This window comes from Carya illinoinensis, chromosome 7 (genome assembly GCF_018687715.1).
Source record: "Carya illinoinensis cultivar Pawnee chromosome 7, C.illinoinensisPawnee_v1, whole genome shotgun sequence".
NCBI lineage: Eukaryota > Viridiplantae > Streptophyta > Magnoliopsida > Fagales > Juglandaceae > Carya > Carya illinoinensis.
This window is the reverse complement of record NC_056758.1, coordinates 39,868,111-39,892,515: the sequence shown is the minus strand read 5'-3', so window position 1 is coordinate 39,892,515 and position 24,405 is coordinate 39,868,111. Positions and strand designations below refer to the sequence as shown.

At 35.9% G+C, this 24,405-nt stretch overlaps 3 protein-coding genes and 1 pseudogene across 9 annotated transcripts; 3 read left to right on the top strand and 1 right to left on the bottom strand.

Moving 5' to 3' along the window:
- Nucleotides 1-78: 78 nt before the first annotated feature.
- Nucleotides 79-1,880, top strand: LOC122315082. Its single transcript, XM_043130832.1, has 4 exons — nucleotides 79-490; nucleotides 969-1,066; nucleotides 1,393-1,461; nucleotides 1,547-1,880. The coding sequence occupies exons 1-3, from the start codon at nucleotides 244-246 to the stop codon at nucleotides 1,444-1,446; spliced, it is 399 nt and encodes a 132-aa protein (XP_042986766.1). The 5' UTR covers nucleotides 79-243; the 3' UTR covers nucleotides 1,447-1,461; nucleotides 1,547-1,880.
- A 2,410-nt stretch (nucleotides 1,881-4,290) lies between these two features.
- On the top strand, nucleotides 4,291-6,280 carry LOC122316506 (annotated as a pseudogene).
- Nucleotides 4,303-24,405, top strand: LOC122316507 (rust resistance kinase Lr10-like). 6 transcript variants are annotated; one of them, XM_043133082.1, is made up of 8 exons: nucleotides 18,734-18,854; nucleotides 18,955-19,082; nucleotides 19,224-19,369; nucleotides 20,330-20,406; nucleotides 21,940-22,069; nucleotides 22,300-22,677; nucleotides 22,800-24,006; nucleotides 24,079-24,405. In XM_043133082.1, exon 7 carries the CDS (start codon nucleotides 22,897-22,899, stop codon nucleotides 24,004-24,006), a length of 1,110 nt encoding a protein of 369 aa, XP_042989016.1. In that variant the 5' UTR covers nucleotides 18,734-18,854; nucleotides 18,955-19,082; nucleotides 19,224-19,369; nucleotides 20,330-20,406; nucleotides 21,940-22,069; nucleotides 22,300-22,677; nucleotides 22,800-22,896; the 3' UTR covers nucleotides 24,079-24,405. The 6 variants fall into 6 exon arrangements, with proteins under 6 accessions (XP_042989019.1, XP_042989016.1, XP_042989015.1 ...); XM_043133081.1 differs by having other exon boundaries at nucleotides 18,749-19,082; nucleotides 22,305-22,677; XM_043133079.1 differs by having other exon boundaries at nucleotides 18,749-19,082.
- LOC122316505 (rust resistance kinase Lr10-like) lies at nucleotides 6,357-8,696 on the bottom strand. 2 transcript variants are annotated; one of them, XM_043133077.1, is made up of 3 exons: nucleotides 8,598-8,696; nucleotides 8,176-8,309; nucleotides 6,357-7,875 (listed from the first exon to the last, which is right to left on the bottom strand). In XM_043133077.1, exons 1-3 carry the CDS (start codon nucleotides 8,612-8,614, stop codon nucleotides 6,593-6,595), a joined length of 1,434 nt encoding a protein of 477 aa, XP_042989011.1. In that variant the 5' UTR covers nucleotides 8,615-8,696; the 3' UTR covers nucleotides 6,357-6,592. The 2 variants fall into 2 exon arrangements, with proteins under 2 accessions (XP_042989011.1, XP_042989012.1); XM_043133078.1 differs by adding an exon at nucleotides 7,963-8,044 and having other exon boundaries at nucleotides 8,176-8,661.

Here is a 24,405-nt window from a genome sequence, read left to right as displayed (position 1 = left end):
ATGTCTTCGTAACACAACACAACAAAAGATAGTACATTCTCCCATCTCTATCCTCATTTATCTGCGAAAATCACTTTCCGACTCCTACCAATAAAAAGTCACTCTCTTCGGGTTGCGTGCTCTCTGCCTCGCTATCTTTACTCTTTGCCGAAAGTCGCTCCCTTCACGCTCTTCTACTTCACTCTTCACACCTGATACCATACTTTCCCACCACTTTCTCCCAACTTCTTTTGATTTCCATCAATGGCTATCAACCGAGACCCCCCTCCCCCGCCTGCGATCGGAAAAATCGGGCCTTACACTGTGTTCATGACCCCACCTTCGACCCCAAAGCCTTCTCAGCCGCCGGTCTTCGCTTCGCCCAACAAGATCGTCACTCCGCCACCGGTTCAGCCTCCGCCGCTTCAGTTCCATAAATCTGCTAAGTCCATTGACTCCAGTGGACCTGTTGTGGGCTTCTTTAAGAATGCTGTCACGAAGGTTCAGAATGGTATGTGGATTTTGAGAGTTTGTTTGGTTTTTGATGAAAGGAAAAGAAAAGAAAATCAAGTTTTGAGTTTGGGAGAAATAAAAAGAAAAACCTGCTAGAATGTACGTGTATGCTGATACGTCAGTGAGGATTACAATTTTTCAACTTATGAGCGGCAGTTTGGGCTTGGTTTCTTTTTTGCTTTCCATATTTTTTTGCTATGCAAACGAATGATTTTTGTGGAATTTGGGAAGTAACTGTTTGGTTGCTGAGAGAATGGAGGTGCTGGGTTAACTGCTGTTATTATTTGCTAGCATTATAAACGAATGCTCAAGTTGGCAGAGTGTTCTAAGCGGAATTGCTATGTTACGCTCGGATTTTAGTTTCCAGAGGCCCTTCGGAATGAAAATTTGCGAGTCACTGTTTTTGCTTAATGTCTTTATTTGCATTTCTTGATAACTGAACAAATTTTAATCGATTTTCTTGGGGAACTATACAGCGCATTCGAGTTTAGATGATCGTTTGGCGCGCTGGTTTGGGTTGAATCAGTCAAAGTATCAATGGGCGCTAGACGATTATCACGAGAGCAAGGGATTGGTAAGCATTTTGAATTGACTGTTGATTAAAGGATTAGAAATCATCTATTTGAATGCTTTCCCAAAACGTAATTATTGTCTGATCTTTGTTAGGTGTTAATGGTGAATAAACTCTAATCTCAAAGTGTTTTAAAGCAACTACGCCTGTATCAGATAGATAAAACAACCAATTTCTTCAATAGAAATCACATATTTTTTCCTGTGTCATCATGAACAAGTTCTAACCTAAATACCACGATTGTTTTCATTAACCTTGTGATTCCGTCGCAGTCTAAAATGCATGTGATTCCATCGCAGTCTAAAATGCTTGAAATTCAATGACTGCAGGAAAAAGGAGATGCAAGGGCAAAAGATATATCAAGCAAAGTACAGAGTGTGTAACATGCTTGTTGGCTGGTAACTTAATGTTTGATTTTTCCTTTTATTTTACCTGAAATGTTTATTGGAAGTTTTTGAACTTGAAAATGTTGTTGGGATGCAGAATGTTTGAAAATGGCAGTCTCTGCAGAGTTCTCCGTTTGGATATACTATAGCTATATACCTATGTATTGAATGGCAGAAGTGCAGCAAATTTGTAAAGGTTCCTTTAAGCAACGTCTGGGATCTGGGTAATGCGATTCTCCCCTAGAGAAGCAGTTAACTGAACTTGGTAACCTAGAGAAGCAGCTGTACTGTCATGTTGGTTGTTTTTTTCCTTTTGTACGAGATAACTTTTTTGGTTCATGGACACCGATGTGATACCATCTCATTTAGTTTGGTCAAGTTCTTGGGTTCTGTAAATTGCAGTTTTGGTAATCGAACGTGTATTTTTATAATTTTATCTAGTGCGCCATTTGGTTAAATAGATGAGATGAAATATTTTAAATAATAATAAAAAAAATATTATTATAATATAATTTTTTAATATTAATTTTATATTAGAATTTGAAAAAGTTAAATTATTTATTATATTTTGTATGAGAATTTAAAAAAGTTGTAATGATAAATTGAGATAGGATGAGATTAGATGAGATTTTTTATTTTGTGTAACCAATTTGGACATTGAAGCATTCGTTTTTAACTTCTGATTGTGGGAGATGCTTCGGAGCGTGTATCCATGTTGTTATTTAGCTGGTTCGGCGAATCTAGTTGGGCTGTCCAGAACCAGAAAAACTCTCTTAATCTGAAAATTTTGAAAAAAATAGTGTTCGAGTTGTCTAGTTGGTTAACTTGTTTGGTCCGGATATAAATGGTCGTGATTGAGAAACCATTCGCATTTTCTTCTTTCAAGATCGTGACCAACGGGTTTGCACATCGTTTGCTTCTTGAAACCTACAGCAGTTTATGTAAGAATTTATGGCCGTGGCTTATTGTGATGGCAGAAGTTGCAGAATGCAGAAAGCTCAGACGAGAAAGGATCGTCCTTTTGGCAGAATAGAAGGCAATAGAGAAATCCCGCTTATTCAATCAGTTTTTTTAGGGTACTGCACATAGAGTTGCTACGGCCAATTGTTCGGGAGTTAACATTACGTGATCGGTCGACTACGCTGGGAGGCATCATTAAGGGCATGTTTGAGGTTGCGGTAAGAGTTTTAAAGAATGTTTAAATATTTTTAAAAGATTTTTAATGGAGTTAAATATTAAAATACTTTTAATTTTAAATAAACTAAAAAGTAGATGTCTTTTTTTAAACGTATTTTTCCGTATAATACAGAACGTAATTTAAATTTTAAAAAGACTATCTATAGACAAAAATATCCATATAACTTTAAGATAATTACAACTTTCAAACTTTTAATAATATAAACATAATTTTTAAAAATTTAAATAATCGTTATTTCAAATTTAAAAAGTACTTTTTAAATTTGTTTCTAAATAAACGTAATATATTTAAAAGTGTTTTAAATATATAATTACTAAATAATAAATAATTTTTTAATAATAAAATTTATTATTTAAATTATAAGTTATAAATCTTAAAATTATAAATTATATTTTTTACCCTAATCCAAACATATACTAAAACATTGCGGTTGGCTTTAGCTTTATGCACGAAGATCTCTGTAACCGAGATAAACAGTACAACATCGTTTTATTTCGATTGCACGAGGAATCTTAGAAAAAAGCGCAAGAACATGGCAAGTAAAAGCCAACTATGACCGGAGGTGTTGATGCCTTGACTACAAGAAATACAGCCTTTTTCCCTGGGCAAAATTATGGCAAAAGATTTTTTGTGAAAAAACTATTTTTCTACAAAATCTTGTTGTCTGAAGCTAAAAGTAGTATAGCCCGAGAAAGGTTTAATTTGTAGCCATTATTTATATTTTCCTATCAGATAAGATAATATATTTATGAATAGTAATAAGATAATTTATAAATAATAGTAAAATTATTTAAGTTAAGATATTTTATATACCTTTTGAAAATGTGAAAAAAAGCGTTGAATAAAAATATTATAAAATCGAATAATTTTTTAATATTAATTTTTTTTAAATCTTAAAAAGTTAAATTGTTTTATATATTTTGTTTGAAATTTTGAAAAAGTTATAATGATTAAAGAAATAATTTAATATTAAAAATTGTTTATATTTGTATAATATTTAAATGTCGAAATGAAACGAGATAAGACATCCAAAAAACCCAATGGGACCTTAGGATTAGGCGAGGGTTCTGTGGCAATGTTTCTGCTGTTTAGTGCTTCTTGTCTTTTGAATTCAATTTCCATGTAAATTCGAAACTCATTTGACTTATTTATAACTACTTTAGAGGATATCCCATATATGCCTTCAGAATTATTAGTCGCTTTCATTTTCATTTTATATTTTTATGGGTCTTCCCGCTTGCTTTGCCTGACAGAAGACGGATTATGTTTGCTTCTTCTTGTCGTTATGTAGAATGGTCATGAAAATAGAGGCAATGGTGGTGCGTTTCAACGACGGTACTAGGAGAAAGGGCATCAATGGATACATGGTTGGATTATCCTTGACATGTATGATCACCTATAAAATGTCATAATCTTCTAACTTACATATTAATATTAATGGCCGGCTTTTCAATTATCACCGGTTAGCGGACCCCACACGGTTTCAAGTATACTTATAATATACAATTGAAAAGGCATAAATTGCACAAGGAAACATTGGTCGATACGGGATATCCCACAGGTGCTCTGCGTTTCAAAGTTCAATGGAAATCAACTTCATGTTGTACATATATATTAGCTATTCAAAAATTTCCCTCATCAAATTTAACTCTTTGCGTGCCAGAGTTTACAGTAGGGCTTTAAGAGTCTGCATTCCACTTCCATATTAATGTCTAGTACAGGTGAGCAAGTGGTACCAGCTGCCGAGGTAGCTGCTGTTGTTGTGAGCTTGGGTAAGATTCTAAAAACCTTCCTTTTATTTTCTAGCTATGTTGTTTCATTCGAGTTATCATTGCTAAACAGTTTTGAACAGTACGGTGGTTCTTATTAAGTTGAAACACTTTGCAGTTGTCATCATTGTAAAGATTGTTATTTTGGTCGTGGTTTGCCATAAAAGAGCTCGAACAGGTAGCGGCATTGTTAGTTCAGACACAAGATTTATGACGCTCACCATGGATAAATTTCTCAATGATATGGAAAGAGAGAAGCCAATCAGATTTACCTCTCAGCAGCTCAGGATTGCAACAGACAACTTCGCTAATCTGCTGGGTTTAGGAGAATTTGGATCGGTTTATAAGGGGATATTTAGTAATGGGACCCTAGTGGCAGTGAAATTTCTATATGGGAACTCTGATAAGAGGATAGATGAACAATTCATGGCAGAAGTGAGTACAATTGGAAGAGTTCATCACTTGGTTCGTCTTTTTGGTTTCTGTTTTGAGAAGCACTTGAGAGCACTTGTTTATGAGTACATGGGAAACGGTTCGCTTGACAAGTACTTATTTCATAAAAACAAGAAATTAGGATTTGAAACTCTTCATGAGATTGCCGTTGGCACAGCCAGAGGGATTGCTTACTTGCATGAAGAATGTCAACAACGAATAATCCATTATGATATAAAACCAGGAAATATTCTCTTGGATGCAAAGTTCCTTCCTAAAGTAGTTGATTTCGGATTGGCAAGCTCTGTAACAGGGAAAATACTCACGTCACGTTGACAGCAGGAAGGGGGACTCCTGGTTGTGCTGCACCAGAAATGTGGATGCCATATCCAATTACCCACAAGTGTGACATTTATAGCTTTGGGATGCTATTATTTGAAATATTAGGTAGGAGAAGGAACCTTTATACGCGTCTTGAAGAGAGCCAAGAATGGCTCCCAAGGTGGGTTTGGAAAAAGTTTGAACAAGGAGAACTGGGAGAGTTGACCATAGTGTGTGGAATAGAGGCGAAATACAGAGAGACAACAGAGAGAATGGTTAAGGTAGCCCTCTGGTGTGTTCAGTATAGGCCAGATTCGAGACCTTTGATGAGTGTGGTAGTGAGGATGCTGGAAGGAGCGGTAGAAATCCCAACACCTTTGAACCCATTCCAGCACATGTTGGCTGTTGCACCTTTCCCTAGTGCACCTTCCCATCCATTACAGACTGGTAGCTCTCTTGATTCAGAACTATCAACTCAAACGGTTACAAGATCTACATTTATAAGTGCCACACCCCTGATGAGGAAATATGAGATTGAAATTGCCTCTAAATAGGTGGGCTAAACAGAATCTCTCTCTCTCTCTCTCTCTCTCTCTCTCTCTCTCTCTCTCTCTCTCTCTCTCTCTCACATCAGTGTTCTATTTTTCACTTATGAAACTGATTCAAGGATCCCTTTTCATTTGTTCATACATTAAGGCAGAAGATGCTACTGGAATACTTTTTTCAATGTTATATCTGTATGGTAGAAAGAAATAGTAAAATACATTTCCTTTGGCACACCCGGCCCCCAGTTTGGTGGATTTTTTTGTTGTTGTTTCTTAGAAGTTTAGTTGCTCCCTCTTTAAACAATCATCTTAAAATGCGATTCATTGGATATTTTGTTCGCTTTTGTTGGCTGTGAGAGTGAGCATAATATGATTGCCAATTTCTTGAAGTCGTGGTATTCTTGCTCTTCTTAGCTTTGCAACTGGTACAGTGGTCCAGTCCCAATTATCAACGAAAATTGCAGTAGAATGTGTAGATTCTGAAATTATGTGATACAAATTATCTTCAATATTCTTGGACTGTCATTGATCTTTTGAAGGGCAACAAATTGAAAATATTGTTGGCCCTATATAGAATAGAACACACAGTTGACCATATAAGACAGGATAGAAGGCCACACTAGTCAGGGCACATCCCCAATCTGGGAGCAATCAGGATGATCTATTGATATTGGTCAACATTGTACATAAACCATGGCATTGGAATAAATTTGAATTCGTGGTGGATGAACCTACTTGAAAAATTACAGCTGATATCAATATAGGCAAACAGTAGTGGAGAAAGTGTTTGTATATGTATAGATAGACAATCATCAATCCCGGACCTACAGATCTTGTATATGTATAGATAGACAATCATCAATCCTGGATCTACAGATCTAAGTAGCTAGTTCAATCTCTAAGGTTTTATGTATAGGGTTGGATTTGGATTTCTCAAGAGTGTTTTCCATTGACGATGATGATGAAGTAACAGAATCCCCATGGCTTCCATTATGTAAGTTCATAGTTGGTCTAGGAGATACCATGTGTTCAAAAGGAAAAGGTGGTGGGACAACATCAATGCTTCCCTCCAACATCTTCACCACAGTACTCATGAGAGGTCTCTCATCTGGTGAATATTGAACACACCATAGAGCCACCATTGCCATCCTCTCTGCCTTCGCTCTGTTCTTCTCTTCAATCCCGAAAAGCGCCATCATAACTGCTAATTCATTATTCTCAAGCATGTCCCATGTCCATCTTGGAAGCCATTGCCGTGACTCACTTTCATTATCATCAAAATGTCTCCTCCTCCCAATAATTTCAAGGAGCAGTATACCAAAGCTGTAAACATCACATTTGTGATTCACAGGATAAGGCTTCCAAAGCTCTGGAGCAGCATATCCTGGTGTCCCTCTGCCTTTTGTCAATATTAAGTCACTGCTTCCCCTTTTGCAAAGCTTTGCTAGCCCGAAATCTGCAACTTTTGGATTCAAACTATTGTCAAGAAGCACATTTCCTGGTTTTATATCATAGTGAGTGATTCTTTGTTGACATTCCTCATGCAAATAAGCAATTCCTTTTGCCGTTCCGATTGCAATTTCATGAAGTTTCTCCCATTCCATGTCTTGGGAGTTGCTGAACAAGAACTTGTCGAGGGAACCATTTTCCATGTACTCGTAAACGAGTGCTCTAATGGTGGGGTCAAAGCAGAAGCCATAGAGTCTGACTAAGTTGATATGGTAAGTTCTTCCCATGGTGCTAACTTCCGCCATGAACTGCTCTTCAACTTGCTTATTCAAATCACCATTAAGTACTTTGACAGCCACTTGCACTCCATTTGGGAATCGCCCCTTGAAGACTACACCAAAACCGCCTGAACCTAAGATGGTGGAGTAGTTTTCAGTGAAATCTTTAAGTTGCTCAGGTGAGAGCCTGACGGGCTTCTCTCTTGCCATGTTGCTGAGGAATCTCTCTATCGTCGTATTCTCAACGAGGAGAGGAGGTGATGCTGCTGCTTTCTCAATGTCATGATTGGATGATGGATGTGGATCTGTTGCTTTATAGGTGTCTCCGGTGGCTATCCTGGTATAACCAGGAATTGCAGTTCCTGCCTTTCTCAAGCAATCAATAATGGCATACACTATGGCCACAATTGCAATGGTCATCACCACACCAGAAACTGAAAAATGAGGGGAAAAAATGATTAATTAACATGAAAATTTTAAAAATCAGGACGAATTTGTTTGTCAGTAAGGATTATTCGCACCAATATATAAGAACGTTCCTAGAGTGACAATAGCACGTAAATTTTTTCCCCGACAAACTCGAAGCATGCAGGAACATCAGTACTGTTGATAAAAAGTAAATAAACAAGAACCAGAAACATGTTTTTAAAAAAAATAGTTGAAAATTAAGGAACAAGTAACAGAAACGATACATGTTTTTAATTTAGGATTCAAACGAAGTTCTATCGGCTTACCAAGTGAAGCTATTGTTGCCCATTTCATCGTGGAATTAACTTCATCGTGGAATTCACTTTGGGCCTGATCGTTCATGTCGATAGAGAAGGATGGCCGACCAATCTCTTTTCTTGGTGACCCGATCGAAACCAGACTGATCAAATTAAAGAAGATGAATAATGACGATTAGCAACAAAAGCAAGTATCAAGTAAATCATGCATGAATGAATCCGCGTTATAATGTTGATTGAGCTGATCTTCGAGGGAAATTTCCAACCAAAAACATTAAACAAGACCAAGTATACTCGAGACGCGCTTTATTGACGGAGCTCTTAAAGGGAAACTTATTCCAAGCAAAACCACGCACGGATCAGTAGACTATAGAATTTAGATGCAGCCTGGAATAGTCTCCTACTCATAAATTATAAAACGCTAGCTCTACCTGCTGACTTTCGACATCGACGAGAGTTAAAGCCGTGTAGACAAGATCACAGATGTCGTGTAGATATGGGCTTCAAACAGTACCGCAGGACTTGGAAAACTAGATCAAGCGGCTCCAAAAATTGGAATCGGTCAAGATCGGTCAATAAATAAAAATTAGTTGTTTTTATTGTTAATAAAAAGTTTTAAAAATCATATATAATGCAATTCAAGTATTTAATATCATGTATAAAAAAGTTTAAAATATAAATTTATCGATTAATTTTAATAAAAATATGATATGAGTTTAAATAGTTTCAATATACATATAATTTGCATATTTAAGCTTAATTGTCGACATTCTTTTTGCCTCATATTAGAAGAAGATAAAGACCATTTTTTTTTTTTTGAAAATAGATAAAGACCATTTATATTAAGTTATAAGTACATGGAAAATGTAGTATTTTATAAAAAACTATAAATTTGATTCAAAATATACATTCATCTTTTTTTTTTTAATTCAACTAAAGAAAATAAAAGAACTACATATTAATAAAGAAAAATATTTTTATTTTTATTTTAAAATTTTGATGAATGCAATTTATAACTAACAGAATTCATAGATTAAAACCATATAAATGAGTATTTTATTAGAGAATTAAAAGTTTTTTTTATCGGGATAAATTTATGGACTTTCTATTTATTTCCGGTCTCTAAAAAAAAGGGGGAAAAAAAATACTGAGCTGCCTGAAATACTTGTTCAAACCCACCAAAAAATGGGCTGGATGATGGAACTAATTTCAATCTACCATTCTTTGAACGGAGCAGGCCTTGGGCCCTTGACCCATCATATTAAAGGCTTTTGATTTATCGAGGAATATCTATAACAAGGTAGCCCAATATTAAACAACGTTTTGAAAGGATTAATTGAATAATTTTTATTTGTCTTTTGGCTTAAGAGATTTTGCTAGTTAATTTGGAAGAGTTGGTAAGAGACTCGAGAGTACGTAGTTTGTAATGCAAACGCTGTCGTTTATATATTGACAGAAGAATATATTATATGATGGATTAAATAAACTTGGTATAATATGAATAAAAACGTTACGTGGGTCCATGACTAAACAAATATTGTTGTATGGTGAGACTGACTATTTATATATCTAGATTTCAGTCAGTACTATATTATATGGTCGTTGGATTCACTGACTAACAAAAATAAATTAAATTGTGCATTTATTAATATTAATTTCTTTAGCTCAAAATACTTTTCCAAATCAAAGGAATTAAATAACGAAAACTAAATAAAATGAGTATTCATATTATTAACTAAATAAATTGCCAAATCAACGGAATGAATGACGCATATATATATATATATATATATGGTATTCACTATTCATATTGGCTTATATATGATAAATTTCTTTTATGCGGCCTTAAAATGTATAACTAACATATTTTTAAATTATAAAAATATGATAATTTACATTCTAATCCTATTAAGATGGATAAGTAGTATCAACACAATACGACCTTAATAGACGATGCAAAATATCTAGTTTGATTGTGAAGTGTGTCAATACGACCTTAATATATCCGACATTGTTTGGCTGCTATTTTATCAGAGATCTTCTTTGTTTGGTATGTGTTGGGAACACTTGGACCAATTAATGAGAATAAAAATTCTATGTGCAGTCATTTTTGTGAATTCTTTTGTGCACTCCAGTGATATGATTAGTTGTGTATTAAAAAAAAAATTAATTCAGCCAATCATATCAATGGAGTGCGCAGGGAGTATGCAAAAGTGACTGTATGTAACATTACTCTAATGAGAAACATTGTCTACGTTTCAAGGCTTGGTGCATTTTTCACGTGCCCTGCACCTAATCATACTAATTATTTTGGTTACGTACTTGCAGCTTGATTTTGTTCTCTCTCTTCCGAGCTAGAGTTTTATATATTCCGATAGGTATGTATCTAACTTTCTCCCGAAATGGACAGAAGGGTTCTGTTGCACTACAAACATGTCCAAGAATCACACAAGATGATATAAAAATAATATTTAAGTGGTTCGGCAACTTGTCTACATCCACTGGAATGAAAATTCAGTATATTTAATATGTTTGTATAAAATTACAAACACTTATAAACAAATTCTATCTCTTAAAAGGCCCTCTGTTTTGAGTTTCTCCATAACCTATATTTCACTCACAGCCCTATGCTTTGATCGCTCATCTCAGTGAGTGAGGATCCCTTACATTTTTTATCTTCTTGATGGCTCACCTTAGTGAGGATAGTTTTAATCTTTATCAAATGACCTTCTTTTATAAGAGAAGCCATAGGGGACAAACACTTACAATTCTTGACCAAGAAGAAGATTTCCAATAGCTTCTTTCAGTGCAGTAATTGTTAAAAGCCACCCTACGTGTGTGAGAAACATGCACCGTTTCTCTTTTGGTTTATTAGGCATCGTTTGGTGCTTTTGTTTTATTAGGCACCTTCCCAAACATCATGCAGCAGATTGCTGCATCGTAGAGGTTTGTTCTCCTATAAATAGGAGAGCTTAAATGTGCAGAAGTGCGGCAGTGGCAGTGGGGGAAAAATTTACAGATAAAGAGAGTACGTGAAGGAGAGAAAGAGAATTTATAAAGTTTTTTGTAAATCTCGTATAAATTCTATAAAAGAGTATCCAATAGACGAAGGTAATTTGCTGAACTACTTAAATATCGTCTTGTGTGATTTTTGGACGGCCGAATGACACAACAATTGGTATTAGAGCTTTGATTTCGTACTGTCTAGAAAAATCAAGTTGATTGAAATCAACTTTTGACTGCACAGCGATGTTCCTTGCATCAAGATGAATCCGTTGCCGCAAACGGCATCAAAAACGGATGTCGGAGGAGTCTGTACGCGCCCCCAAAAGTTGGAGAGTGCACAGACGCGCCTAAATCGCGTCAGAAGAAGAAGACGAGTGGGAGACACACGCCCACGCACCCTCACTCACGTCTGGAGGAAGAAGATGCGTGGGATACACTCTCCCACGCGCCACCACACTTAGGCACGCGCTCTGGCGCGCTACTGTAGCAGAAGGTTGATCTGAACCGTCAAAAAGTTGCAGATTGATTTTGGGCTAGATCTAAGCTATTTGGAATCCGATTTCAACGATCAAATAGTAGTTTCTAACTATTTGGATCATTCCGGACTCATCCGTACGGTGGGAATGTTGAGATTCATTATCGGTACATTCGATCTGAACCATCCACGTGTTGCAGATCATTTTGGGCTAAATTTACGCCAGTTGGAGTTCAATTGCGATGATAAAATAGTGGTGACAAACTATTTGGATCATTCCGGACTTATCGGTACGGTGGGAATGTTGAGATTCTCCATTGGTACTTTCGATCTGAACCATCTACGAGTTGCAGATCATTTTGGGCTAGATCTACGCCAGTTGGAGTTCAATTGCGATGATCAAATATTGCTGAAAAACTATTTGGATCATTCCGGAATCATCTGTACGATAGAAATGTTGAGATTCGCCATTGGTACATTTGATTTGAATCGTCCACGTGTTGCAGATCATTTTGGGCTAGATCTACGCCAGTTGGAGTTCCATCGCGATGATCAAATAGTGCTGACAAACTATTTGGATCATTTCGGACTCATCGGCACAGTGGAAATGTTGAGATTCGCCATCGGTACATTCGATCTGAACCGTCCACGAGTTACAGATCATTTTGGGCTAGATCTACGCCAGTTGGAGTTCCATCGCGATAATCAAATAGTGCTGACAAACTATTTGGATTATTCCGGACTCATCTGTACGGTGAGAATGTTGAGATTCACCATTGGTACATTCGATCTGAACCGTCCACGAGTTGCAGATCATTTTGGGCTAGATCTACGCCAGGTGGAGTTCCATTGCGATGATCAAATGGTGCTGACAAACTATTTGGATCATTCCAAACTCATTGGTAAGATGAGAATGTTGAGATTCGCCATCGGTACATTCGATCTAAATCGTCCATGAGTTGTAGATCATTTTGGGTTAGATCTACGTCAGTTGGAGTTCCATCGCGATGATCAAATAATACTGACAAACTATTTGGATCATTCCAGACTCATCGGTACGGTGGGAATGTTGAGATTCGCCATCAGTACTTTCGATCTGAACCGTTCATAGTTGCAGATCAGTTGTGGGCTTGATCGAAGCCAGTCGGAGTCGTGACATACTCATTTGTTTTGGGCTTGATCGCAGCCAGTTGGAGTCGTGACGGACTCATTTGTTTTTGGCTTGATTGTAGCCAGTTGGAGTCATGATGAACTCATTTGTTTTGGGCTTGATCTCAGCCAGTTGGAGTCGTGACAGACTCATTTGTTTTGGGTTTGATCGCAGCCAGTTGGAGTCGTGCCAGACTCATTTGTTTTGGGTTTGATCTCAGCCAGTTGGAGTCGTGCCAGACTCATTGGTTTTGGGGCTTGATGTCAGCCAGTTGGAGTCCAATGTTGCTGGACTCAGTTCGTTTGGGCTTGATTTAAGCCAGCTGAGATCGTGAAGTTTGAGGAGCAAACTTCAGATCATTGGACGATGCTAATTAATTTGTTGTATCAGCAGGTTTTTGCAGTCATACAACTTATAGAGCATAATGTTATTAAGAGGAGAACCGCAACGGATCTCATCGTGGCTTTCTTTGAAAAGCCAGTTGTAAATAACAAAGTGCAGATGAAAAAACAGTTCAATTTTAGAAAAGGCAAAAGGTACTATTGTTGCCCAATAGTATTTGACGTTGTGGTCAAAAAGTTGGGAGGTCATGAGAATGGCTATGAGTAATTCTGCAAAGAAGTCGAAGTTGAAGTTTCTTAATGTAAGAGATCTTATCCTAGATGAGGAGGTGCGCAGAAGAGATTCTAACAAGATCTCGAGTTGTTGGTCCTGAATGTTGATAGTAGGGGTAGAGGCAAGTCAAGATCTAGACAACAGATGGCTCGCTAGGAATTGTGGCAAGACATGCCACATGAGACTGCTAAAATCAGGAGAAAATTGAGAATGATGCTGTGAATATGGTGACTGAAGAAATACATGGCGTTGCATTTCTTGCAGTGCACAATGCTGTTAAAGACAGCTTGAGGACAGCAGTCATTCAGTAGTGTTTTCTCAAAAAGACATGGAAGGTCATGAATGATTCATTAGTCTTGGCTCGTGGTAATGGTCGTGCGAATTAGATGATGAAGTAAAAGGAACTCAGTTTTACTTTTCCTCATCTAAACCTAAAGAAATCTCCCTAGATCACGACATGAAGCAAATGTGTGAGAGATTGGAACAAAATGTCAGATGTTCCAGGGATATCTACACATAAAGTTGATGATTGCATGACTGCCAAGACGATCAGACCTCCATGGTGGTTACTACCTTAAACTATATCCTGCTGAATGAAAGTAGTGAACTACGGTATGAAGAAAAATCTTGCAAGAATGGAGATTATGCAAGTCGAAGTTAGCAAAGACTGCATATAAGATGGGCACATCGACTGAAGACAGGATATAGTAGCAGCAGGATGAGGGGCCAGTTGCCCAGATCAGAGATGGAGACCTTAGCAACAGGTTCTCTGATTTGTGTCAAGGTCCGTGCGAGACCATTGATTCCTAGTGCAGTGGGAGATGTGTTGCCCTATATAGATGTGTTGATTAAGGGCACTGTACGTGATGAACTAAAGTTATGCATCACTTTAGTTAGTCTTCTGACTTGAAGACATGAGCTGTAAAATTGTAAAGATGATAAGGGATCATGCTGGAGATAGAGGCTAGCATGTTGAAGAACCAGTCTCCAAGTTGGAGATTGGTGTGATTGTAGGATTATGGAGCCTGGTTTGAAAGCTGTAAAGGCACCAGGTAGATTGTTCGCTCGGTTGTGACTGGAGTGAAACTCAGTTTGCTCAAGGTGTACATGAGTGCGGACTCATGGACTCGAGTGAAAGAAGAATCCTAGAGAGTTGAGATTGTGCAGTAAAACACTTGTAAATCTCCTATGAAGAAAATCCCTTGCAAGCTCCGTGGATGTAGATGATGCGAATGCATTTGAAGATGTATTTTGAGAGGCATTTGGACATCCATTTGAAGACGTACCTGCAGATGCATTTGGTGGCAGAAATCTCTCATGTCAAAGAAAGAGGTGTATTCAAATTGAAGAGTGAATCAATTTGCAAATAGTCTGGTATGACACATTTGGGTGGAGGGGGTGATTGTTAAAAGCCACCCTACGTGTGTGAGAAACATGCACCGTTTCTCTTTTGGTTTATTAGGCACCGTTTGGTGTTTTTGTTTTATTAGGCACCTCCCCAAACATCATGCAGTAGATTGCTGCACTGTAAAGGTCTGCTCTCCTATAAATAGGAGAGCTTAAATGTGCAAAAGTGCGGCAGTGGCAGTGGGGGGGAATTTACAGAGAAAGAGGGTACGTGAGGGAGAGAAAGAGAATTTATAGAGTTTTTGTAAATCTCGTATAAATTCTATAAAAGAGGCTCCAGTGGATGTAGGTGTGACGCCCCCAAATTCCGTTTGGGATCGGACGGACATTTGAAGTGTCGAGACATGCAACACAAGGTTACCTGCCCCCGTTCATGACATATAAGATGCAATGTTCCTAACATGCATCTAACATTATGCAATATTCACAGCGGATAATTTTTTTTCTTTAGCAATACTATGCACCAAATTGAAAATATTCCAAATGCTTAAAACATACTTCATACATAAAGACCCATTGAGTAGATCACAACACTAGTCCAAAATGGTTATGATCCAAAAAATACTAAAGATGCAACTCCATTGTACAAGTAGTAATTTACGTTAACTACTATATTAACATTGACGTCGCACCATCGCTTAGTCAACTGTGTCTAGTTGATCAACTTCTGATTCTCCTTCAGGTCCTGTAACAAGATCTACCATTCGGGGGGAATGGTAGTTGGGACTACCAAAGTGAGATTTGATTACAAATCTCAGTAAGTTAACAAAAAACTTCCACACAAGCTAATGATGCATGCATGACAGTAAAAGCATAAATGCATAATCAAATTCATAAGTAATTAAAGCATAACTTAGCGTACAACATAGCATAATTGACATAACTTAAATTGAAACATGAACTGAACTTGACTTGACATGAACTTGATCTGAAACTTGACTTAACATGAAAAATACATACTCCACAGTTGTTGTGGCCCCATGTATTCTACGTGTAAATACATACTCCACAGTTGTTGTGGCCCCATGTATTCTACACAAACTTGACTTAACATGAAAAATACATACTCCACAGTTGTTGTGACCCCATGTATTCTACGTGTAAATACATACTCCACAGTTGTTGTGGCCCCATGTATTCTACACAAACTTGACTTAACATGAAAAATACATACTCCACAGTTGTTGTGGCCCCATGTATTCTACGTATAAATACATACTCCACAGTTGTTGTGGCCATATGTATTCTACACAAACTTGACTTAACATGAAAAAATACATACTCCACAGTTGTTGTGACCCCATGTATTCTACGTATAAATACATACTCCACAGTTGTTGTGGCCCCATGTATTCTACGTATAAATACATACTCCACAGTTGTTGTGGCCCCATGTATTCTACACAAACTGAATGTATTCAAGATGAAACGTGACTGGAAAACGAAAGGACTGGAGCCCTGACGTAACATAACGTGATTTGAACATAACTTGAAATACATGACCAACTTGAAATAGAAACATTTCGTAACATGACATAACATATAATAGACAACATATTTAACATGACATACTTGTAATGTACAGTAATACATGACAGAATATATTATGTAACAGATAAAAATTGATGACAGAATAAATTCTGTATAATAGACAATTACGTGATAACTTGGAATGACATGACATATATGATAACATACATACATACATACATTGTAGTTCCTTTGCTTAGCACACATACACAGTAGACTGCTAGTAAGTTAAAAGCTAACTTACCTCGATCTCCGCGTTTCTTATAAAACTTCAAGTGCGACCACGAGGAACTGTAATTAGTGATTCTAAAAGTTAGAACTAAATCACTAAATATTTGAAATATGGAAAATACTAACTTAAAGAGTAAAATTTTCATTTTACTCTCTACATGTGGAAAAATGACCGTTTTACCCATAACTTAAGGATTTTGCATACTAACTCTAAAAGTTTCTAAAATTTACATTCTTCATGTAAATTTTGTCCTAAACTTAAATATCAACTCAGAAAAATTTAAAACAAAACACAACTATGAAGAACACACTATGGTTGAAACATCCATAGGCCATTTCCCTTTATTTTTGTTGCAATTCCTTCCAACTTCAAAACTCATGCTTAAACCAAAATTTTGCAACAAACATCTTCCAATCCTAAGTTCAAAACCATACTTAAAACATCCATTTAGAAAAAGCTAATAATCAACACCAAACTTTTTTGTAAAAAGATCCAAGCACTTGAATCACAAGTTTTGACCTTAAATCAAAACATCTCAAAGAATTAACATATTCATAATATCATCCTAACATCAACCATGCTTTAAATCATCAAACTAAAGTCACCAAAATCACAAAATAAAATTTGGAGTTTTTGGTTTTACACTTAGTCCAAAAACAGAAACTTTTTCCTCAACTAGTTTTGATAAATCTCTTGATCTATGACTTATAAATATATGATTTTCAAACCAAACCATTACATGGTTTAAAAAGATGTCCTAAAACATATACAAGCTTCTAATTCAAGATCACATGGTTAGAAATTAATCAAAACATAAATTTAGCCAAGAATATCCACACTTTGGCTTATCTGAATATCTCTTTGCATAAAATTTCATATATTTGAAACTAACATCAAATATCTTCAAAATAATAATATAACATGTATATAAGATGTTTAGGATCCTCCAATAAAATTATCAAAGTCATTAGAATAGGTTTAGACCACCAAAGAGTTAAACTTTCTCAAAACAGAAACTGTTTTTCCTCTTCCAGTTTCTAAGTTTCTAAATCTAAGAAAATCTTTCATCAAAACCTTTAATCATGCAAAAATATTCAACCAATAGTCATATATACATGTTAACAATACTCCATAAAAATTTCGGACCAATATCTATCCATTAGCTTGGTCAAAAACTCCAAACTATAACATATTCTCCAGTTTACCTCCCAGAATGACCTTTTTATAGTTTATACAATATTTGACTGACCAAATGATCTTCAAATGGAGCAAATAAGATATCCATGTAAACTAGATTAAAAAAGGAACAACTTATATGAATGATATTTTATGATAAAATACTTATAACAGCTTCGAAATTGGCGTGCAAAATACCTCCTAAAAGCTATCCGAGAGAGAGTGTTTGATATTCTTTCAATGGAAAGTGTAAATAAAGATAATTTCGTGGGGAGAGGTGGCTGGAGATAATTATGGATGAGATATGGAAGAGATGAGGCTGAAGTTGAGAGTTGAGTGTAGTTTTCTCTTACCCAAAATATCTATAAAAGATTATCTCATAATATTCTATCCAATAGTATCTACAAAAATCAACTTAAGATATTTTTATCTAATAATATCTATAAAAATCAACTCAAAATATTTTTACCCAATAATATTCATGAAAATTACCTCAAGATATTTCTTTTTATCCAATAATATCTACAGTTTTGAACAGACGTTTTGTCCAAAAATATGAAAAAATGTTATTGCGCCATAAGACTTTAAATAGCCCTCCGAGTCTAATGACACAAACCATAATACATTTTGACACTTCTAACTATCTCCAATAATCAAAAACACATTTATGATACCATAGTAAATAATAACACTAACTATGTAGTTAGACAAAAACCTATACGATTAATGGATTCGTGAAAACTTATGGGGTTTTCACGAGGTTCCTAAAGTTAATAGAAATTTCATAATTGAATTTCTAGCGGGCTGTTACAGTAGGCAATTTGTTGAACCACTTAAATATCGTCTTATGTGATTTTTGGATGGCCGGAGGGCACAACAGTAATTTATAGTCAATGTTTCCTGTCAGAAAATTGGGGTGTCCTAATATAGACAAGGGACTTTCGGTGGGTGGGTGGTTACATATGAAGAGGTGATTACGTATGAGCATGCATACTTGGAGGATTCCAACATGTTCTTTCTGGCTAGTTTAAATATAGCTGGCCTTTCAACTATTGATGCAGGCATATGCACGAGCGCTTGGAGCATCATTGAAAGAGGTGACTTCTGGTGCATTTGGCGTATTAGTTTCGAGTCATGGCCACAGGAAAGGCAGAAGCAAATCCCCGCATTAGTCTAAGGAATTTTGTTCATGTGCAGTGGCTTTTTCAGCTCAATGTGTTTGCAGGTTCTTGTTCTTTGGTTTTGTCGGGCATTGCTGCCTCGTAGACCATTGTCACCAAGCTTCCTGGTTATGATGGCGATCTTCCGTTCACATTTGAAACTGGGTAAGATAAGATTTCTCTTCATTTAATAATAATAATAAAATCCTCTTTTCGTTTCAATATTAACACATACCCGATCGATTTTGCATTTCTCTAATGCTTAATTTTAATTTTTCTAATGCTTAATTTTAATTTGGGTGTCAGGTACGTGGGTGTAGGTGATTCAAACGAGTCGCAACTGGTTAACTATTTCGTAGAATCTCAGAGGTCCCCTTTAGAAGACCCTTTTATGCTTTGGCTCACCGGAGGTCCTGGTTGCTCTGTTCTCTCTGCCTTCTTTTATGAAAGCGGTACATTTCCTTCCCATCACTCTCCTCTGTCTCCACTGGCACGGAAATTCTGTTTTTTTTTTTTTTTCATCCAGTAGTGCAACGCTTGGATGACGCTGGAAGGCTCCAGCAGCAAGCTGCTGCGGGCCTCTCTCTTTAGAAAAATTAATTTAATATCATGTAGCTGCGCATCAAAAACTTAACTGAGGTCGACAAAGGTACACCCAGACCGTTGAAACTTGAAAGGCTGTAGGCGTAGAAGAGTGGTTGGAGGAATATTAGTTGTCAGCTAACGTTAAAAGTTAGCAGAGCCGCGGTTACCAGAATAACGTCGACGTGTTTTCATTTCATACCTTTCTAAAAGTTAAAACCAAGGATCCAGTGGCATTGAAGTTATTTGTCAAAAATTTGGCTCTATCAGTTAATTCTTATCATATCTATTATTTTATACTTTACACAATATTAAATTATTGATAAAGGGTTTAACGATACTTTTATATCTTTATATATCTAACTTGAAAATTTTAAATTAGCACAATTTAAAATAAATATTTTCTTTAAAACAAATATATATCCTTGTAAAATAATATTGTATTCCGCACTCATATCTTATTTTTATAAAATTATATATAAATATTATATTTTATTATTATTTTACATATTTTTACTGTTGAAAGATTTTGAGTCTAAAGTGAATTAATTAATTTATATTTTAATATTTTTATTCAAGTGTGCGTCATAATTCAAATTCGAAACATATAATATGATATTACGTTAGAATTAAAATTTATCTAAAAAAGTAGATAAAAACATACAAATTTTAATTATATAATCAATATTGAGAATTAAAAGGACGGGTATTTTCAAATGCTCCCACTAGAAGTCAGGAGGCAACCTTTGCATGCAAAAGGCCCAAAGAAGCCACTTTGAAACATGGTCTTATGTAAATTGAGCTTGAGATGTTTTAAACAAAATTTGCAGGTCCATTAGCTTTCACTTATGTGGATTACAACCGGAGCATACCATCACTCCATTTAAACCCCTACACGTGGACACAGGTGAGAAATCTCAAACCATGACCAAGCTGTTCTTGAGGTCAAATACTATTATTAATATTGCTTAATTTTCTACTTTTTGGCTCCCCTGTTATTTGCATTATAGAATATCTTCTATAAAATTTAAAATTTCACCATATGAACTATGAAAAGATAGGAAACTAAATCTGAAATACCTAATGGTATGGAGTTATTTAGCCTTTAATATAGTTCCAGACCCAAAAAGATCAAATTTAAATCCAAAGATAATCAAGAGTGTTTTTATAAGATGTGCTAATAATTCAAAAGCATATAGACTTTTGGATTTGAATTCTAACATTATAGTAAAATCAAAAGATGTATAATTTATTGATGATAAATTCTATATTCTATAATGACTCTAAAACAATATCAAATCCTACTCAAACGGCAGATTAAAGCTGACTTGAGTTGGAAAAGGAATTGTATAATTCCTAACACATTGACTGAATTGAGGAGAAGCCAAAGAATTAGAAAAGAGAAAAGCTTGGATTGAAATTTTGTGTCATCTCATGCTCTTGTTTTTCTTTTAAAAGGAAATAGAGATGATATTTTAAATAAGCTACTCATTCTATTAAATATAGAAGAAGATAAAAAAACATTTAAACAAAGTTATAACTTCTAGAAATGTTGCAGTTTGAAAAGAGTCAATAAACGATAAAATAGATTCAATATTGTCAAACAATACTTGGGTTTTAGTTGGTTTGTCTCTAGGATCAAAACATATTTGTTGTAAATGGGTATTTAGGAGAAAATACTATACAGATGAGTTTTTTCAAACTTTTAAGGTTAGATTAGTAGCCAAATGTTTTAAACAAAAATAGGGTATAGACTATTTTTTTTTTTTTTTGATAGAAGGGTATATACTATTTTGTTACTTATACTCCAGTGGCTAGATTTACATTCATTAGAGTGTATATGGTACTAGCTTCAATATATAACTTTTTTATAGACTAAATTGATGTTAAATTGCTTTCTCAAATGGTGAATTAGATGAAAAAGTGTACATAGAACAACTAGAAGGATTTGTTATGCATGGACAAGAAAAGAAAATTTGCAAATTAATTCTATTATTTTATGGATTAAAGCAAGCACCAAAATAATGGCACGAGAAATTTGAATGTACGTGGATGCTGATACGTCAGTGAGGATTATAATTTTTCAACTTATGAGCGGCAGTTTGGGCTTGGTTTCTTTTTTGCTTCCCATATTTTTTTGCAATTCAAACGAATGATTTATGTAAAATTTGGGAAGTAACTGTTTGGTTGCTGAGAGAATGAACCGGAGGTGCTGGGTTAACTGCTGTTACGACTTGCTAGCATTATAAACGAATGCTTAAGTTGGCAGTGTTCTAAGCGGAACTGCTATATATGTTAGGCTCAGTTAGGCGGAGGATTTTAGTTTCCAGAGGCCCTTTGGAATGAAAATTTGCGAGTCACTGTTTTGCTTAATGTCTTTATTTGCATTTCTTGATAACTGAACAAATTTTAATCCATTTTCTTGGGGAACTATACACAGCGCATTCGAGTTTAGATGATCATTTTGGCGCGCTGGTTTGGGTTGAATCAGTCGAAGTATCAATGGGCCCTAGGCGATTATCACGAGAGCAAGGGATTACAAAGCATTTCTTTGATTGCTTTCCCAAAACGTAATTATTCTCTTATTTAATTAAATTAAATAAGATGAGATATTTTATTAAAGATTGAAAAAGCTTTAACTGTTTATTTTATTTTTAAAAAAAATTTAAAAAAATTATAATGATTAAATGATATGAGATAGTTTAATTTTAGTAGAAAGAAACTTCGTTAAAACCTCAGTCAATAAAGCGCGTCTTGAGTATACTTGTTTCATGTTTTTGGTTGGAAATTTCCCTCGAAGATCAGAGCTCATTGAAGACTATAACGTCGCTGTAGGGCACTTCTAGTCAAAGTCAATCGTCAATTATCCCCGGTAAGCAGATCCCACACGGTTTCAAGTATATTCATAATATACAATGGAAAAGCATAAATTGCACAAGGATGAAGGGAACATTGGACGATTCGTGATATCATCACAGTTCAATAGAAATCAAGATATGATCTTCACTCTTCTGTTCCAAACTTCATGTTGTCATATATATTAGCTATTCAAAAAATTTTCTTATCAAATTTAACTCTTTGCGTGCCATAGAGTTTAGTTTACTGCATTCCACTTCCATATTAATGTCTAGTACAGGTGAGGGAGGGGTACCAGCTGCTGTTATTGTTGTGAGCGTGGGTAAGATTCTAAAAACCTTCCTTTTATTTTCCAACTATGTTATTTCATTCGAGTTATTCATTGCTAAACAGTTCTGAACAGCAGAGTGGTTCTGGTTCTTATTATGTTGAAATACTTTGCAGTTGTCATCGTTGTAAAGTTTTTTATTTTGGGCGTGGTATCCGTCATTGTCAAGAAGCTCGAAAAGGTAGCAGTACTGTTAGTTCAGACACAAGATTTATGACGCTCACCATGGATAAATTTCTCAATGATATGGAAAGAGAGAAGCCAATCAGATTTACGTCCCAGCAGCTCAGGATTGCAACAGACAACTTCACTAATTTGCTGGGTTTAGGAGGATTTGGATCGGTTTATAAGGGGATATTTAGTAATGGGACCCCAGTGGCAGTGAAAGTTCTACATGGGAACTCTGATAAGAGGATGGATGAACAATTCATGGCAGAAGTGAGTACAATTGGAAGAGTTCATCACTTGAACCTGGTTCGTCTTTTTGGTTTCTGTTTTGAGAAGGACTTGAGAGCACTTGTTTATGAGTACATGGGAAATGGTTCGCTCGACAAGTACTTATTCCATGAAAACATGAAATTAGGATTTGAAAATCTTCATGAAATTGCCGTTGGCACAGCCAGAGGGATTGCTTACTTGCATGAAGAATGTCAACAACGAATAATCCATTATGATATAAAACCAGGAAATATTCTCTTGGATGCAAAGTTCCTTCCTAAAGTAGCTGATTTCGGATTGGCCAAGCTCTGTAACAGGGAAAATACTCACGTCACGTTGACAGCAGGAAGGGGGACTCCTGGTTATGCTGCACCAGAAATGTGGATGCCATATCCAATTACCCACAAGTGTGACATTTACAGCTTTGGGATGCTATTATTTGAAATATTAGGTAGAAGAAAGAACCTTGATACGCGTCTTGAAGAGAGCCAAGAATGGTTCCCAAGGTGGGTTTGGAAAAAGTATGAACATGGAGAACTGGGAGAGTTGACCATAGTGTGTGGAATAGAGGCGAAATACAGAGAGACAATAGAGAGAATGGTTAAGGTAGCCCTCTGGTGTGTTCAGTATAGGCCAGATTCGAGGCCTTTGATGAGTGTGGTGGTGAAGATGCTGGAAGGAGCAGTAGAAATCCCAACACCTTTGAACCCATTCCAGCACATGTTGGATTTTGCTCCTTGCCCTAGTGCACCTTCCCATCCATTACAGACGGGTAACTCTCTTGATTCAGAACTATCAACTCAAACGGTTACAAGATCTACCTCTATAAGTGCCACTCCCCTGATGAGGAATTATGAGATTGAGATTGAAATTGCCTCTACATAGGTGGGTTGAACAGAATCTCTCTCTCTCTCTCTCTCTCTCACATCACTGATCTGTTTTTCACTTATGTTGCAGGACACTAACGAGCAAGCTGCTGAATCACTAAAGACTGCCCATGAATGTTCAGATCGCACCAGCACAATCCAATATTCTACATGATTTCTTTCCTTTCCATAGCAAATAAGATGGATTATTATTCTGTTTTCTTTCCTATTGTGGTTCTGTTTATTTCCTTAGTTTATGAATCTCGTATGGTAATATTCCATCAGAATAAACTTTTCTTTGTTGTTATTCTTCCCCTACAAATAACCCGTGAGTAGGAAAAGGAAGATTATTATTATGATCTTGTTAAAAGTTTGAGAAGAGTTTTCAATAAACTGGGCACTAGTTCTGTTTCCAGAA

Coding starts and splice junctions, on each gene's coding strand:
- LOC122315082 (XM_043130832.1), top strand. CDS start 244: ATGGCTATCAACCGAGACCCCCCTCCCCCGCCTGCGATCGGAAAAATC. Junction 491..968: donor TGTCACGAAGGTTCAGAATG/GTATGTGGATTT, acceptor GGAACTATACAG/CGCATTCGAGTTTAGATGAT. Junction 1,067..1,392: donor ATCACGAGAGCAAGGGATTG/GTAAGCATTTTG, acceptor CAATGACTGCAG/GAAAAAGGAGATGCAAGGGC.
- LOC122316505 (XM_043133077.1), bottom strand. Junction 7,876..8,175: donor GGCAACAATAGCTTCACTTG/GTAAGCCGATAG, acceptor CTCATTTTTCAG/TTTCTGGTGTGGTGATGACC.
- LOC122316507 (XM_043133085.1), top strand. CDS start 22,897: ATGACGCTCACCATGGATAAATTTCTCAATGATATGGAAAGAGAGAAG.